We start from the raw sequence: 17,247 nt of genomic DNA on the forward strand, positions 1-17,247 counted from the left end.
TGGTGGGCTACCATCCATGGGGTCGCAAAGAGTCAGACATGACTGAGCAACTGAGCACGCATGCACAGGCAAATCTACACTTTTTACTATAAAGGTAAATTGGTGGTTATACAGGGTTGGGGGAAGATGGCAGGAATTTGGGGTGATGGCTAAATGTACACAGGGTTTCTTTTGTGGGTAATTAAATTGTTCTGAAATTAATTGTAGTGGTGGTTGGAAAATTCTGTGAGTACATTAAATTCTTGAATGGGGGAATTATATGGTAATTAAACTGTATCTCTGTTAAGCTGTTAAAAAGAAAAAAGTCAAAAACAGAAAAGGCCTTGCAGCTTTTGCCTTGTTTAGTAGGAACACTCACTCTTGGAATCTTGAGCCCCGAATTAAGGAATTTATCTTAAGACCACCTGGCTGTGACAAAGTCCAAGCCACCCAAAGAGGCCACAAGTTGTCCCAGCTCATCCCAGCTTTCGAGTCATCACAGCCTGAGCACCACATACGTAAGTGAAGAGCCTCCAGATGATTTTAGTCCTCTGACCTTGAGTCACTTCAGTCATTTGGGTCTTCCCTACCAATTGATGCTTTTGAACTGTGGTGTTGGAGAAGACTCTTGAGAGTCCCACGAACTGCAAGGAGATCCAACCAGTCCATTTTAAAGATCAGTCCTGGGTGTTCTTTGGAAGGAATGATGCTAAACCTGAAACTCCAGTACTTTGGCCACCTCATGTGAAGAGTTGACTCATTGGAAAAGACTCTGATGCTGGGAGGGATTGGGGGCAGGAGGAAAAGGGGACAACAGAGGATGAGATGGCTGGATGGCATCACGGACTTGATGGACGTGAGGTTGAGTGAACTCCGGGAGTTGATGATGGATAGGGAGGCCTGGCATGCTGCAATTCATGGGGTCGCAAAGAGTCGGACACGACTGAGTGACTGAACTGAACTGAACTGAACTAAGCTTCTAGACATTCCCATCTCTGCCATATCCTGTCCCAATACCTGACCACACCATCTGTGAGCATAATAAAACAGTGGTTGTTTTATACAACTCTGTTTTGGGATGGTCTCTAAAGCCCACTCTTCTGATTTTCCTTCTACCTCACTGTTTACTTCTCATTGTACTGGTCCCCTGCCACCCCCAGTCTGCCCGAATGCTGGAGTATCCCCAGTCCATGGACCACTTCTATGCCCACGCTCACTCCATCAGTGATCTCACGTGGACTCATGGCTTTAAATGCCATGCTGATGACATGGCATCAAGGTAAGATGAATTTACCAGTCAGACCTCTCCTCTGAACCTCAGAGAACTATATTCACCTGTTTATTTGAGATCCCTACTTGGATTTCTGACTGGCATCCGAAATGGAACAAAAACACAGTAGTTCTTTTCCTCCAAAACCACCTTTTCCCAATTGTTTCCATCTCAGTAAAGTGCACCTCTCAGCCTTGCAGTGGCTCAGGCGTCTTTGTCTAGATATACGTAGCTCACTTCCTGGTCTTCTACAGTTCTCTATTAATAAATTCCTGGTGAGGCCTTTCCTGACCATTGCATTTGAAGTAGAATCCTCACTTCCATCTTTCTCATCACCAACTCACCATCTCAGCTTTGATTTTCTCCATAGCACTTAACCTCCACTTGATAATACGGTATCATTTATTAATTTGTCCTTTTCTTTACTAGAATGTAAGGTCCATGAAGGTGAGGGGTTTTGTGTATTTTTTTCACTGTTGTATTCTCATGCTCACACCATATGTAATGTCTTTGGCACTCAGTAATCATTCAGTTACTGAATAGAGTTCAGGGAGCAAAAGAGATGAGATGAAGAATACAAGCAGTGTTGGCCCCAAAAGGAGATATAACATACTTCCTCTTTGGGGGAAGAGAGAAAAGAGTGTCTACTGTCTTTGTATATGTAAACAAGATATTAACAGTAATACCTGTCATACATGAGAGAATACTATGTGCTATGCCCAGGTCCAAGCACTTCACACACACATTAACTCTCAACACATATATTAACTCTTCACACATATATTAACTCTCAACTCACATGTATAAAACTTTCAACAGCCTATAGGTAGGTTCTATTATCACTATTTTTATAGACGAGGAAACTGATCAGAGTGACTGAGGTTGAGTAACTTGTCCAAGGGAGAAGTGGAAGAACTGGGATATAAACTCATGATATAATGACTTTAGTGTCTGTCAATTTAACCCATCTTTTGAAGGTTCTTTTCTGAAAGTGATACAGCAGTGGTGGGGTACAGAACTTGAGAAGAATGGAAGAGAAATAGCTGTTGAGAGTTCAGTCGAGGGTCCATTAGGAAAATAAAAGGATTGTTGAGCAGCAGTGAACACCTGGAAGCGAAGTTTCTTAGTGGATTCTGTGAACTAGTTAGACCACTTGAACTTCTGCAGTAACAGCAGTAAAGAAGCATAATTGAGGCAAGCCAAGTATGAATTCCTGGGGCAGGTAGAGTGGAGAGATTAAGCAAGCAAGCTAAGATGATAACATATTTGAAACAGTTAAGCAGGCAACCCAGGAGCAAGTTAATGAATAATTAGAATAGACTCGGGGACCCAGAAACTAGAGGTTGTGATGACAATAAAGAAGATTCAGGAGAAATATAGGGAAATACAGAAATAAAAGGGAATTCAGAGTTCAAAATCTAGGTAATGGAGTTCAGGAATTATCCAGTGGAACAGGGCCCATCTGAGGCAGGATTCAATAGAGGAGGCTGCAATGAATCACTTCAACCCACTCTTCCTAAACCCCAGATTATCTATATTGATGCTTCAAATTCCCACAAGCCAAGACAAAACTCTTCATTTCACAATTAGTGGGAAGGCTTAAAAAATACAATAGTTCCAATGGGAAATAATTCAGTGATTTGTGTTGAGCTGTTACGTAACAGTTGTTAAGTTCCTCCCCTAGAGGTGGTTTAGACATTGTTTAGACATTAAGAACTCTCATAGGTGCCAAGCTGGGAAAAATGCATCATTGAAAAAGGAGGTGGCTAGTCACCTATTAGATCTGCTAATGTATCCCTGGTTCAGGTTTTTGGAAAGTACCAACTACTCTATATAAGCCACTTAGTGCACTTTACTGTTAGTTGCTCAGTCATGTCCGGTTCTTTGCACTCCCATAGACTGCAGCCTACCAGGTTCCTCTGTGTATGGGATTCTTCAGGAAAGAGTGGGTTGCCATTTCCTACTCTAGGGGATTCTCCCAACTCAGGGATCAAACCCAGGTCTCCTGCATTGGCAGGCAGATTCTTTACCATCTGAGCCACCAGGCAAGCCCTAAATCACACTTCGTCTAGTGATCCAGTCAAATAAAATGCTTTTATAGATGCTCTCACAAGATGTCTCTTATTCATTGCCATTGGCAAATTATGGCATAAGCCTATAAGAGTCAGTGTACTTGTTTTTAATTGATTATTTACCAAATTTCACATATTTATTACTATTGAGGTTAGGAAAAACAATTATTTTAGTTGCAGCAAAGGGGAATGAAGGGCTAATCATCTTTAAGAGCTATGAAAAATGATGGGTGAATGGATAAACAAACTATGGTATATACATATACCAGAATATTTTTCAGCCTTAAAAAAGAAATTCGGATACATGATGCACCTTGAAAACATTATACTTAGTGAAATAAGCTGGACACCAAAGGATAAATATTGTATGATTCCATGCCTATGAAGTACCTAGAATAGTCAAATTCACAGAGACAGAAAACAGAATGGTGGTTGCCTAGGAGCTGAAGGGGCAGGTAATGAATGAGGAGTTACTGTTTGATGGATACAGAGCTTCAGTCTAGGATAATGGAAAATGTCTGAAGATGGAAACTGGTGGTGGTAATACAACAGTGTGAAAGTACTTAATGCCACTGAAATATATACTTAAGAATGGTTAAAATGGCAACTTTTATGTCATATCTATTTTACTACAATAAAAAAAAGTTATGAAAAATAGCATAAGATGGCAGATGGAATCTACCTAAGATGAGAAAGTAAGCGTGTGTCTAGGACAGTTTAGGTACAAATAGACCTGTAAAGGGAAGCAGGATGGATAAGGATGTCAAAATGACCTCTGAGTAGTCCCCTGCAATTGATATACAAAGTGAAGTTCCCAGATGAACTGCTATACAGCTAGCCAACTGCAACAGGGACTGTAGCTTTTGACCACTGGGTTCCAGGCTTAGAACAGGGCTTTAGGAACATCTAAGTCAGGGATGTGCTTCTAATAAGCCATCAATGCTTCTGTTAGAGATAGATATTTTGAGGTTAGGAGACTTGTCTGATTCTTTGTAGCTCAGACTCCCAAAAGGTATCTGGCCCCTAGAAGATATCTGTTACCTAGTTATTGAATACAGATGAAATTTGATTTGGTTTATAAAATGAAGAAATAGTAATATCTTTTTGAGGGTGCTATATTTGATGGGAATAAAATAATATTATATAAACACAATGATAGAAAGATAAGGCATAATTTTTAATACAAACAAGACAAAATAAGGCTTGGAAATCTCCCTGCATGTCACAGTTTATTTGCCATGATATAATTTCTTAGTGAATTAAAGGTAATTTCCATTGAAGAAACAGGAAGCTCTGATTTACTTTATTCTTCTTAATCATCTTGGGAAAAGTGGGGAATGGGGCTTTTTTTGACTACCAGGTTCCTCAACTCCTAAGAGGATGTAACATGGGATAAACAAAGTGATTTACTATTCAGAAGGACATGGGGTTAATCTGGCATTAAAACACACACACACACACACACACACACACACACGAGAAAAAAATGGTTTGTTTCTTTTAGTGATTTTTCTGGCTTTGAAACCTCTCCAGTTTTGGATGGATTCTTTATGCAGGAGGAAATCTAAGGTAAGGTATTGAGAGTCTCACAGATCTTCCCTAGTAGGTCACATCCTGCTAATCTAATCATATTTGACAATAAATTTAATTATCCAAGAAATTTTATTACCCATGTTTTATATATCTGCTTCCTATAAATGAGTATCATTTAAATCTATGATACACTGAGAACAGTCAAGAATTATTTCTTGCATTTATAATTTAAGAAGCTATATTTAAAAATTAAGATATGTTTATGTGACTATGATTATAAGGAAAATGAGAAACCAAAACAGATGGATATTTATAAAAACTGATATTTCAGGAAAGGATTTAAAATTAGAAGCCCTTTCCAACTCTTTTGTAAACTAAGAAACATACAATTATTTTAGAAGAATTCAGCTTTTACCCAATTGCACTCCAGATTACATCAAAGAAAAAACATTCTGAAATCTTAAGACTTTTACTTCCTCAAATTTTAGGTGGATTGCTTTTCAGAATTTTTCTAATTGATATTACATGAAATCCTCTAGCTGATAAAAGGCCAAATGTTTACGTTCTTCACAAGAGGTTGAATGGGTTTTTATGCATTGACACAGAGTGGAATTTCAGTATTTGCCATACCGAACAGCAAGGAATAATTAATTTTCGCCATCCATGTATCGTACAAATATGAAGTTAAAATAGAATTTTCACTGACGGTTAACACTGTAGATTCCATGTTCTGATTAATTCCAAGAATACAGTTTGCATCTTCAGTGGGAAGTGTACTTTTCAGTTGCTACAACATCCTCAGAGACTTTTCAGTTTGTCTTTATCTTGCTCTTTTTGACTGCAAAGTGCAAAAGATTCCTGAACGAACTGCCTACACATTGGGCACTGTTGAAAATACTTAACACAGCCATCACACAAGCACGTGTGTCTACATGGCAAGAGCACCCAGTTCACAGTCCCATTCTGGCAAACCACACAGTCCTTGCTATTCTCTTCTGGAGGCTCCACTTCACTTTCAGAGAGTCCTGCCTTTTCTAGCAAACTTCGGTCTGTGTTTTTTTCTTCTGGAGAAGAATTGCTGGAGGGAGTGGAATTATTATTTGCAGACATGAAAAGTTGCTGAAAATCAAAGAAACAAATGTAAAAATAATTACAAATGACAATTATGCTTCAAATACAGGGGTTATAAGAGCTGCTAAAAACATATGAACTAGCAAATCTAATAGCAAATAAAAGTTAACTTGTGTGATAAGTAACTGAAAATATTATCTCTTTATAATAGTCATTCTCTGAAACTCTGCAAACAGAAAAGACAAAAATAAGACTCGAGGGTACAACTTACCTTAAGATCATGAAATTGACCTTGAGCTAGAAGTAAATATTGATATAATATCCTACAGGAGAGTTTATAAGTCTTATCAGGAATATGAATTACTGACACCATGGAAATCTAAAACAGAAATTGAACACCAGTCAGTATGTGATTTCCTTTTATTATTTCACAGATATGTGAAAAATATTTCTCAAATAAAAATAAGAAGTTGATAAATTAGAAAACTTATAATAATTTCCTTAAATCACAGTCACTAGAACCCATTTATATATATTTTGCCAGAGTTACTTTACTTATCCTCAAATTCACAAATTTAATGTCATCCAAACAAAAATAGCAATTAGTTTTTCATATAGCTACATGAGTTGACTGTACAATTAAAATAAAACATAAGAGCTAGGAAAATACTGGAAAGAAAGCTATGAGAGGGACTAAGTTCAGTCAGATGTTAAAACATACTACAAAGCCTCTAAAATTTTAAAGCACACTACAAAGCCTCTAAAATTAAAACAGTGTGGTACTGGCAAATGAATAGATAGCTGGATGGAACAGAATAAACAGTCCACAAACAGACTTAACCTTATATTCAAATATAAAGGTTACATTTCAAATAACTAAATGAAGAGAGTCTTTGTAATAATAAAAAGTACTGATAGCTGTTTGGGAAAACAAAATTAGACTCATAATTGTAAAAAATAAAACTATACAAGTACTAGGAAAAAAACATGAATTTCTTTTTAGTTTCAGTGTAGAAAAAGATTTTCTATGACTCCAACCTAGAGGCAGATAAATATGACAAATATAACTACATAAAAATGTAAAATTTGCATGACAAGAAACACTATAAGTAAAGTCAAAGGACATACAAGTTGAAATACATATTCACAATGTACATCACAGACATAAGTGAATATCCTTAACTTATAAAGAACTTTTAAAAAATTGAAGAAAAAGTGAATAAAAATTCTATACAGAAATGGGGCAAAGACATGAACAGATAATTTACGGAAAGATAAAACATGGTCCTTAGCCATATTAAAAGATGTTCAATTTCACTTATAATATGATAAATGCAAATTGAAACTTCACTGAAATATCACTTCTAGCTCATCAGATTAACAAAAATTGAATAGCTTATCAGTACACTCTATGGAGAAACCATCACTCTCATATACTGCTGGAGGAAATGTGTTAAAAAAAAAAAAAATTCCAAAGGAACAACTCCAATGGAGGGGAATTTAGCAGTAGGTAACAAAACGAACTGCATTTACTTAACCTTCAACCACATAACCTCACCAATATTAAACTACCGACACACAAGTTATCCAGTGCAAGATTATTTGTTATTACAGAATACTGGAAACTACCTGAATGTCCAACCACAGGAGATTGGTTGAATAACTATGGCATTAATGCATGTATACCCTACATACAATAGAGTGCTAGGCAGCTGTTTAAAAAAAAATGAGGAAGATCTCTATGAACTGATCTGGAGTAATTTCCAGGAGATATAAAGTAAAAAAAGTGAGAATATGCATAGTGTAAAGTGTTTCCTACTTTTTGTATAAGAAAGAAGGGAAAATGAGAATAGATAGATATCTGTATTTTCTTACCATTAGAACAAGAAACATAGGAAGGATAAGCCAGAAAACAAACTTGGGGATGAAAGCATCATCTGAGTTATACCTCTTTACGTAGGTTTTTTACTTTTGAGAGAACTAATCCGAGGAATTTATGGGCACTGTTTTTGACGATAAATCCTCAGTTTGGGGCAGGAAATAAGCAAAGGGTAGTTTGAGGACTTAAATAATCAAATTCAGTAATGAATTATAAACCACTGGGAGGAAAAGGAATTTACGAAGCTGTGAGATAACAAATAGATAATTAAAGAGATAAATCAGAGGTCTCTTAATTGTAATAGAAGGCAGAGGGCTGAATGCAGAGCTGAAGTTGGAAAATAATCATTTTGCAACCATCATGGTAAAGATGAACTCTGATAAGAATCATTAATGGATATTAAATCCAAGGGGGGATTTTGATAAAGAACAAGATATTTGTATGGTCTTAAAGTGCCTTTTCACACACTGCCTATTATTTGCAAGGGAGGGAGAAAAAAAAAAAAAGGAAACGATGGGAAATTAGATAATACCTTGACAGAGATCAAAATTAACATTGTCAATGAGGGAAAAGAACCTCCTATTCTTCTATAGGCGATGCCCTGAAAATCAAATGCTATCACCTGCCTGGTACACTGGCTGAAAATGCTTAACTTCAATCTAATCATGATGAAACATCAGACAAAATGAGGAATGTCCTGTTTTACAAAAACAGTGTGTGCATGTGACTGTAATCCTCAAAAATGCTAATGTCATATAACACAAAAAAAAGGCTATGGAAATGTTTCAGGTTAAAGGAGGTTAAAAATACATGACAAATATAATTTCTGACTCTAAACTACAATATGTTCTGGAGGGAAAAGACATGTTGTAAACAATACTGTTAGGCTGACAAATTGGAATGCAGGTAATAGATTGGATAAAATATTGTACCAATGTTAGATTTATAAAGTAGATAACTACATCATAGTTACTTAAGAGAAGACACCTATTATTATTAGGAAATACACACTGAAGTACTTGGATGTAAAGAATCATCATGTATACAACTTATTCTCAATTCATTAAAATATATATATACATACACATGCATGTTGTTTGTTGTTGTTTTTAGCCACCAAGTCATGTCTGACTATTCTGCAACCTTATGGACTCTAGCCCATCAGGCTCCACTGATCATGGGACTTCCCAGGCAAGAATATTAGAGTGGGTTGCCATTTCCTTCTCCAGCAGATGTTTCCAACCCAGGGATCAAACCTGCATCTCCTGCATTGGTAGGTGGATGCTTTACCACTGAGCCACCACGGAAGCCCATATATACATATACATATGGGCAAATAATGAAAATGGGGCAAATGTTAACAATTAGATCTGGGTCAAGGGTATATGGGTGTTCTTTTACATTTTTATTTTGGTGAGTTTCTGAAATTATATGCATATAAAGTTTAAAAAACAATGGCTGTAAACATACAATATTTTTTATAGCCTCATAAGGATATATTAATTTGGCAATGACTTTAGAGACTTTTAATATTATATCAAAATAACAGGATTGTATTTTGGTAGAAGACAGTAATGCTATCACCTATTACTAACAATCCTGCCATTTAATTTAACATCAAAAGCCTCTGAAGCTACTATCATGCTAGTTATGAATATATAGGTAGTTGTAGATATACCTTTGATATGGAAAAATGTACAAAACATATTATTAAATGAAAGCTGACCCCCAAAATAAAATGGACAATTTGATCCCATTTTTGTCTCGAAATTACATATATAAAGGTCTAGAAAGATATAGACAAATATAGTTACTGTCTTTGTGTGACAGAATACCAGTGATTTTCCTTTTTTTTCCTTTTGGCCTTTCTAGATTTTCTATTTCCTTCCACAAACATACATTATTTGAGTAATACAAAACAGAAACTAGCATAATTTAGTAAAAGTGAAAAAAAATTTAAGTCCAAATCTTGCAATGACAGTCTTCACTTTCCTTATCTAGCTAAAATAACAAACTAGTTCCTAACTACAGGATCTGAATGTAATTTACAATAAGAGTTACAATAGGAATGAGAGAGTTTAATTTTATTTTTTTAGATTTAGAATCTCTGACTCCAGATAAAATATTGAAAAACCAAATGCCCAGTTTGCTTTTAAAATTAACAGAACATGACTACAAAATACACTAATAGACTTTCGTTCTGGTATTAGGCCCTATCTGAGAGATGGAGAAGCTAGGATTAACAGGAAGGAAAGGAGGGAGCGGGCTGATAAGAACAGAAGACCCAGAGAAGGACCCAGACAGGGAGGTACAAAGAAAGAGAGAACAGGATGGCTGACCTGTAGAGCCAGGTACCCAGCTGCCCTGTGGGAATAAGCCTCCCCCAAGCACTACTGGGCCAGGAGACTTAACTCCAGTTGGATCAGGGGTGCGAGAGCAAATCTTTCCCCATTTACAATGCCACTGAACTTTAAAGTGGTTGAAATGGTCAGTTTTATGTTATATGTATTTTACCACACACACACACACTCCTCTGTTTAGATGGAGGAGGAAAGCTAGAAAATAAGGAAGAGTCTGAGAATTCAAGCTGACAAAGAGCAGCAGCAGTGAGGGGGAAAGGAACCACAGGGGAGGCTGAGAAGAAGGTGACAGGTGTGACCCTTTCTGTTTCGACTGAAATCGGGCCTCATATCTTTACACACCTTCATAGTCCAGTGATTCTGCATCCAGATTATTCAAGAGACCCCTGCCTCTATATTTTCTCAACTTTTAAAAAACTACTCTCTAAAACCTGTAGTAGCTTTCAGTTGCTGCCAAATTATAAAGACCTTTTGGTTACTCTTGCCTGGAAAATCCCATGGATGGAGGAGCCTGGAAGGCTGCAGTCCATGGTGTCGTGAAGAGTCGGACATGACTGAGCGACTTCACTTTCACTTTTCACTTTCATGCATTGGAGAAGGAAATGGCAACCCACTCGTGTTCTTGCCTGGAGAATTCCAGGGACGGGGGAGCCTGATGGGCTGCCGTCTATGGGGTCACACAGAGTCGAACACGACTGAAGTGACTTAACCTTAACCTAGAAGAGATGGGGGGTGGGGGGGACATGGTGGAGAGAGAAGGGCTATCTTGCCCAGGTAGGCGGGGTAAAGGACGGAAAGGCTGGAAATACGAAGCGCCCAACTCAGCAAATCTTATTTCCTTCGGTGGAAAAGACAGGAGGGCCACAGGAGCACGAAGGAAAACAGAGAAAAGAGCTCTCCTGTAGACTACCCAGGAGCTTAGCTGTGGGGCTGTAAGTGGCTTGCTAACATTGATTGGTATGACTTTTTTTTTTTCCACTTAACAAATTTACTGAGTACCCATTGAGTTCTAGGTACTGTTAGGTCCTGGAAATAAACAAAAAGTTAGTATGACTTTTATTTGGAAAAAACAAACTGACTTCAGCTCAGTGGAACTTCAAATTAACATCCTCCTTCAAAAAAAACTACAGAGGCATAACTACACTGAGCAGCGTCTACATCTCCCAATTAGGGTCTGCACCTTCCAAAACTCAATGCATGCTTGTTTCATGGAGATAATCCTGTTAAAAACAAAGGATGCTGGCACAGGACTACAAAGGCTCAAAATCAAGCCCTGGTTCCATCTCTTATTTCGTGAATGGCTGGGATTTTTCTTCAAACTCTCAGTGTTTATAAGAAGGATATTTGCCCTAACATACAAGGTTGTTGGAAGGAATAAAGTTACTGGTGGCAAATGTACTTTGTATGTTACAAAGTGTCATAAAAATGTTACCATATCTGTATTAATCAATATATCTATTTCAAGCACTTCTGAAAAGTAGCAAACTGGTTATAAAGGCATTCTCATCATGATAAGATTTTACCAAAAGTTTATTTTCATGCACAAGCTTCTACTGTACTTAGAGGAATGTCAGGCTCAGGGCCTTTTAGATCTCTAACATGCTTTTATCTTCCTAATTGGGATAAACTACTGGACTAAAGAAATAGCACATAATGAAGAAAGAAGATTACAATAATTACTGAAAATATAGGGACCAAAGACATATAAGATGTAGGTGCAACAGGGGCTGTGATGGAAACAAGATGACTGCAAGCATGCAAAGAAAAGAGTGGACACTGTCTTAAAATTGAGCACTTCAGATCATTACAATATTTATTTATCTGGTGCTAAACATGCCAGGAATAAACATGCTCCCTAACAGCCTTCTTCTATGTGGCAAATACCACAGAATACAGAATGAGGAAATTAACATAATTCAACTCTGTCTTTTATTTTCTAAATATAATCATATTCCTGCAACCCATATGGGAAACCACAAATCACACTCTGAAGAAGCAATACATATAAAAAAACTCTTACAGGAGTACTTCCCATACATTCATTTTCCAAGAAAAATGTGTCCAGGCCGCAGAAATTAAAATAAATCTTTTTCTATCTCACCAAATAATTAAAACCCATCAATCAAATCACTTAAAAGTAATGCTTCCAGAATTTTAAAATTACTTACAATGTCATAAATTTCTCGGTCATCCTTATCGGCTAGGGTCAATAGCGCTACCAAAGGATAGCGAGATCTCGGCACTGTGCCAAAGTCTTCAATTTTAGTATCTCTTGGTAACTGGCAATATATTTCTTCTTTGCTGTCCTTTTTAATACTTTTTGAAGATGTAAAGGTAAATTGCCACTATAAGCAAAGAATACAACAATATACCAAAAGGAGTAAATAATAACTTAGGAACGCAATTTTATTCATAGAAAGTCTTAAGTCTAAAATTTTCATGTGCTAATGGATGTATCAAATAAAAGGATACAAATACTGCTCTTGATAGAGATATTCACTATACAGAGCATCTTCTAATGCTCGTGGAGTGCTTATCCGGAAGCAATAAAAGTGCTTCTGCAGAGCTTCATATAATTTTTGAACACTGCACCCCCAGTAGCATGTAAGGAGGCTATCTTCAAGGCAATCTGTTGTCAAAGTTATGCCAGCTGTAGAAAACAAACGAGACAAAGAGAAGAAAATTACCTAATGTAATTTCTATTACAATTATACACAGTGAGTAACAAAAGCTTCCTTTTGGATGCTGGCCAGGCTGATGGCAGTTAAAGGGACTCATTAGAGGGTATGTGTCTATAAATGAAGGAAATGGTCTCTGAAACAAAAGATATAAAAACTTCAATGTCTACACAGTTTTGAAGCGCTCTCAGTAAACTCTGTTACATTATTTCATACTTAGCCTTGGAAGTTATAATATTTTTTTGGTGACTTCAAGACTGCCCACACAGATTTAAAAGACTGAAATACAGTTCACTATTGATAACCTACTGCTCTAACAGCATATATAATCCTCACTACAAGAACTAATAGAGCTGTCTCCCAAAGTGCAGGTATACAACCATGGGGGCCACAAGATGATCAGTAGAATAGAAAAAACATTAAAAAGAAATTGAGCTGTATTAATATGAACATACTCAGTGACAACACTAATATACTCCTGTCATCCAGTCAATGTCCCATGTAATATGCAAAATATGAGGAAAGAGTGGAGATTCCAAAACATGGAGGGGTTGACAGTGATGCCCTCACTCATTTGCTTTCAGCATAATAAAAGATATTATAATTTAAGTAAACCTGATTATGTAGATATATGTTATAAGTGAACATACAATTATCTTTTCTAAATTAAAATTTTTTTATTGGAGAGTAATTGCTTTATGCACATACAATTATCTTATGTAGTTTTACCTATTAACACTTACATAGGACTGTATGCCAGCTGTATGACTTTTTTCCCCTTGCCTATGGCAGTTGTAGCAATATCAAGTTCAAGGGCAGCAACATTCACTTCTCATACTGTTGACACTGCAAGCTGCAACGTCTCGTGCTCAGTGGCCATGGCGTACTTACCAGAGCAAAAGGGCATGGTTTTGGTCCTTGTTCCTGACTGAACAGCTTTGGTATCTGATTCTGGCTCTCCAAACCTACTGGCAATTCTGTAAACTATTCAATGTCCTTTTATTGGAATCATTTCTGTTGTTTACAAATAGGAATTTTTATTGATGTATTACCTACTTCTTAAAGGGTGATCTCCTTGGGGAAGGAGCTACATAGACAGAAGCAGATGCTCTAGAGGACATCAAAAACTGACTGAGTTTTTCACTTTTCTTCTCAGTTTAGTAGTATGTACACAGAGGCTCAGATTCTGAATATGTACAGTAGCAGCAATGTTAAGCAAAAATCTTAATTGGCAGGAATTTCACATAGGTAATTGGAACAGAATTTGATTTCAAATTTTTATATAATTCCAAACATTACAGGTATTAATTCAAGAATAGAAAATTCAATTAGCTCTGTTTTTCAACTAGCTATTAAGTAGCTGAAGAAAAACATTCCATTAATACAAATTACATACATATATTAAAATCACACATACTTTCCTCTGTTTCACCCAAGAACCACACTACATGAAACAAGATAAAAAATCTGCAAGTAGATAGGAGAAGAAAAAACAGAAAAGGCATATTAAAAAAAAGTAGAAAAAAGAAAAAACAGAATCTAGAAAAGAATTTCTTAATATATTATTAGCAAAAATGTGAGAAGATGTATGTTTAGAGCTCTGGTTATATCAAAATGCTGAAAGCCACACAAATATCAAAAGAGATTAAATGAATAAAATATGGAACACTTTATAATGAAGTACTATGAGTCTTAAAAAAGAATTGAGTCATATCATAATATCTGTATATACTACCGACTCTTTGTGACTCCATGGACTGTAGCCAGCCAGGCTCCTCTGTCCATGGAATTCTCCAGGCAAGAATACTGGAGTGGGTTGCCATTCTCTTCTCCAGGGGATCTTCCCAACCCAGGGATTGAACCCAGGTTGCCCGCACTGCAGGCAGAATCTTTACCATCTGAGCCACCAGGGAAGCCCAACAAACTACTTACTGATTCTCTAACGTATTTTTCTGTTTATATCTCAGTGCTACGCTCATGCTTCTCCTGCTACCTAGAAGTTCTTCCAACCTCCCAAATAAACACCTACTTATCTCAAGACTCTACTCTTCAAAAAAAAAAAAAGAAAGAGTGGGTAGGGGAAGAAAAGAAAAATAAGAGACAGACAGAACATTTCTCTTTATGAAGCTTTTCCTGCATACACCTCCCGAAACTTAACCCTTTCTTTCTTTTACTCCAGTGTTTCCTAGATAATGGGCTTCCCTGGTGGCTCAGATGGTAAAGCATCTGCCTACAATGCGGGAGACCTGGGTTCAATCCCTGGGTCGGGAAGATGCCTGGAGAAGGAAATGACAACCCACTCCAGTATCCTTGCCTGAAGAATCCCATGGATGGAAGAGCCTGGTAGGCTATAGTCCACGGGGGTGGCAAGGAGTCAGACATAACTGAGCTGCTTCACTTCACTTTCGTAGATAATCTTGCAGACAACTTATCTTCCCAAGTACAGAAACAAACAACTACCATGTATTGTTACCATTTAATATCAAAATACCAGAATTTCAGATGAAATGATGGTTGTTCTTCAGGAGGGTAGCAACGTTAATTAGCTCTACTTCTACTACATTGCTTTGCTTTTCTCTCTACGCTGAAGACCAATGAAAATGGCATAGCATCCTAATAAGACTTCTCTTATTAACTCCTGTGACACTTTATTCTTCTCATATAAATGCTTTTATTTACTAGTTGATAAGCTCCTTACGAGCCAGATTTGTGAATTACTAGTCATCGTGTCTCAGGTATGCAGCATAGCTCCTAGAACAGAAGAGGTGCTCAACAAATGTTTGCTGGGTCTGAGGAAGAGAAAGCAATAGAGAAAGAAAATTAAGGGGCTAAGAAAGGGTCATAGAAAGAGAGAGAAATCTTTGGAAAATAGCCACCAACTTGTAATTGAAGCTGAAGATGGATTGGTGATCTCTAAGCCAAAAGGATTCTTGACTTGTCTCATTTGCTTTTTGAAAACTCTTGTGTTGAACTGGGTCTCTTCTGAATTTCTCAGAATTACTGGAACATCCCAACCAAACCTGAAGAAAGGTAAAAACAAAATAAAGCATAACTTTAACAAATACTGAAACTTTCTGTCATATGTAAAGTATTTTGTTTTTTATTAGTTACTCCTTTTAACCTAAGTATCAGAAAATTTACATTATATTGAAGAAGTAATCCAAAATTAAGAGAGATTAGATATCCCATAGAATTGGAATATATTGTTCACCTGGCTGAATCAACATACTCTTGAAAACAAAGATTTCTATTGTTAATTATTGTTGATTACAAAGGAGTTCCATGATTATAACCAAAATGTGCCTAATACAATAGCAAAAACATGATAGAATTACTGAACTTCTAAATGATATAAAAAGTAAATATATATTTAATATGTAGACTATTTGATATTATTTAAGGGACAAAAGAATTTTAAACACTAAATATAGCCCTTCATTAATTTAACATATTCTCTACTTTTAAATTTCATGTAAAAGTGTGATAAAGAACAAACTTAGAGGGAAAATGGAATGCATAAATTCAATTCCTTATAATGGAAGAAATAAGATAAGTTAACTCAGTTTAAACAAAATAACTAAAAATGAAAACACATTAGTTAAACCAGGGGACTTTAGTTTAAGATAGCACAGTTACTTTAGTACACTGTTTTCTCTCCAAACACGTAGCAGTGACTGATTAAGAAAAAGACAAATCAAAAGGAGCCCACTGAAATGAGTAAACAAATAGTGGTTTAGTCACTGTTTAAACAAAGCAATACTACCACGCAACAATGAAAAGGGAACAACCATGTGGATAATTCTCAAAAACAACATACTGTGCTAGAGAAGCCTTACATGAAAAAGTGCATGCTCTATGATTCCATAATAGGAAAGCCTACAGTAGGAAAAACTAATTTATGGTAGAAATAAAGAACAGAACAATGGCTTCTTCTAGGGGGTAGGAGTATGAACTGACTGGGAAAGGGTGTGAGCAAACTTTATCTGGTGATGGTAATGTCATATATCTTGGTTGAGGTTTGAGTTGCATACATATGTTTGACAACATTTAAGATTTGTACATTTCACTGTATATAAATATTACTGCAAAAGAAAATAAAAGAACTACAAACAAAAACAAATATTTAACTCTAGACAGCAATATGCGATGCTTTAATACTTATAGATGAAGACTACAAACTTACTTTGAAGTTTCAAGAAATTAACATGAACTGATGGGTAGATAGAGGAATAGATGGATAGATACATATGTAATAAAGACATTATAATAAAATGTTGATTGTAGAACCTAAGTGATGGGTATATGTGTGTTCACTATGTATTCTTTTAAGTTTTCTGTATGTTTGAAAATGTTAATTAATAAGTTTTAATTAAAAAAAAAATCATAGCTGAGTTAAAAGTTGGAT

At 36.3% G+C, this 17,247-nt stretch overlaps 1 protein-coding gene across 2 annotated transcripts in view; it reads right to left on the minus strand.

The window, feature by feature from the left end:
• Nucleotides 1-4,531: 4,531 nt before the first annotated feature.
• Nucleotides 4,532-17,247, minus strand: part of CGRRF1 (cell growth regulator with ring finger domain 1) — a 28,102-nt gene continuing 15,386 nt past the window's right edge. For both annotated transcript variants that reach the window (XM_005905052.2, XM_070377812.1), the window contains 5 exons: nucleotides 15,723-15,862; nucleotides 12,637-12,814; nucleotides 12,333-12,480; nucleotides 6,197-6,304; nucleotides 4,532-5,973 (listed from right to left, as the gene is read on the minus strand). In XM_005905052.2, the coding sequence (XP_005905114.1) occupies nucleotides 5,653-5,973; nucleotides 6,197-6,304; nucleotides 12,333-12,480; nucleotides 12,637-12,814; nucleotides 15,723-15,862 (895 nt within the window). In that variant the 3' untranslated portion in view covers nucleotides 4,532-5,652. The remainder of the gene's footprint in view (nucleotides 5,974-6,196; nucleotides 6,305-12,332; nucleotides 12,481-12,636; nucleotides 12,815-15,722; nucleotides 15,863-17,247) is intronic.

Source organism: Bos mutus, chromosome 10 (assembly GCF_027580195.1).
Source record: "Bos mutus isolate GX-2022 chromosome 10, NWIPB_WYAK_1.1, whole genome shotgun sequence".
NCBI lineage: Eukaryota > Metazoa > Chordata > Mammalia > Artiodactyla > Bovidae > Bos > Bos mutus.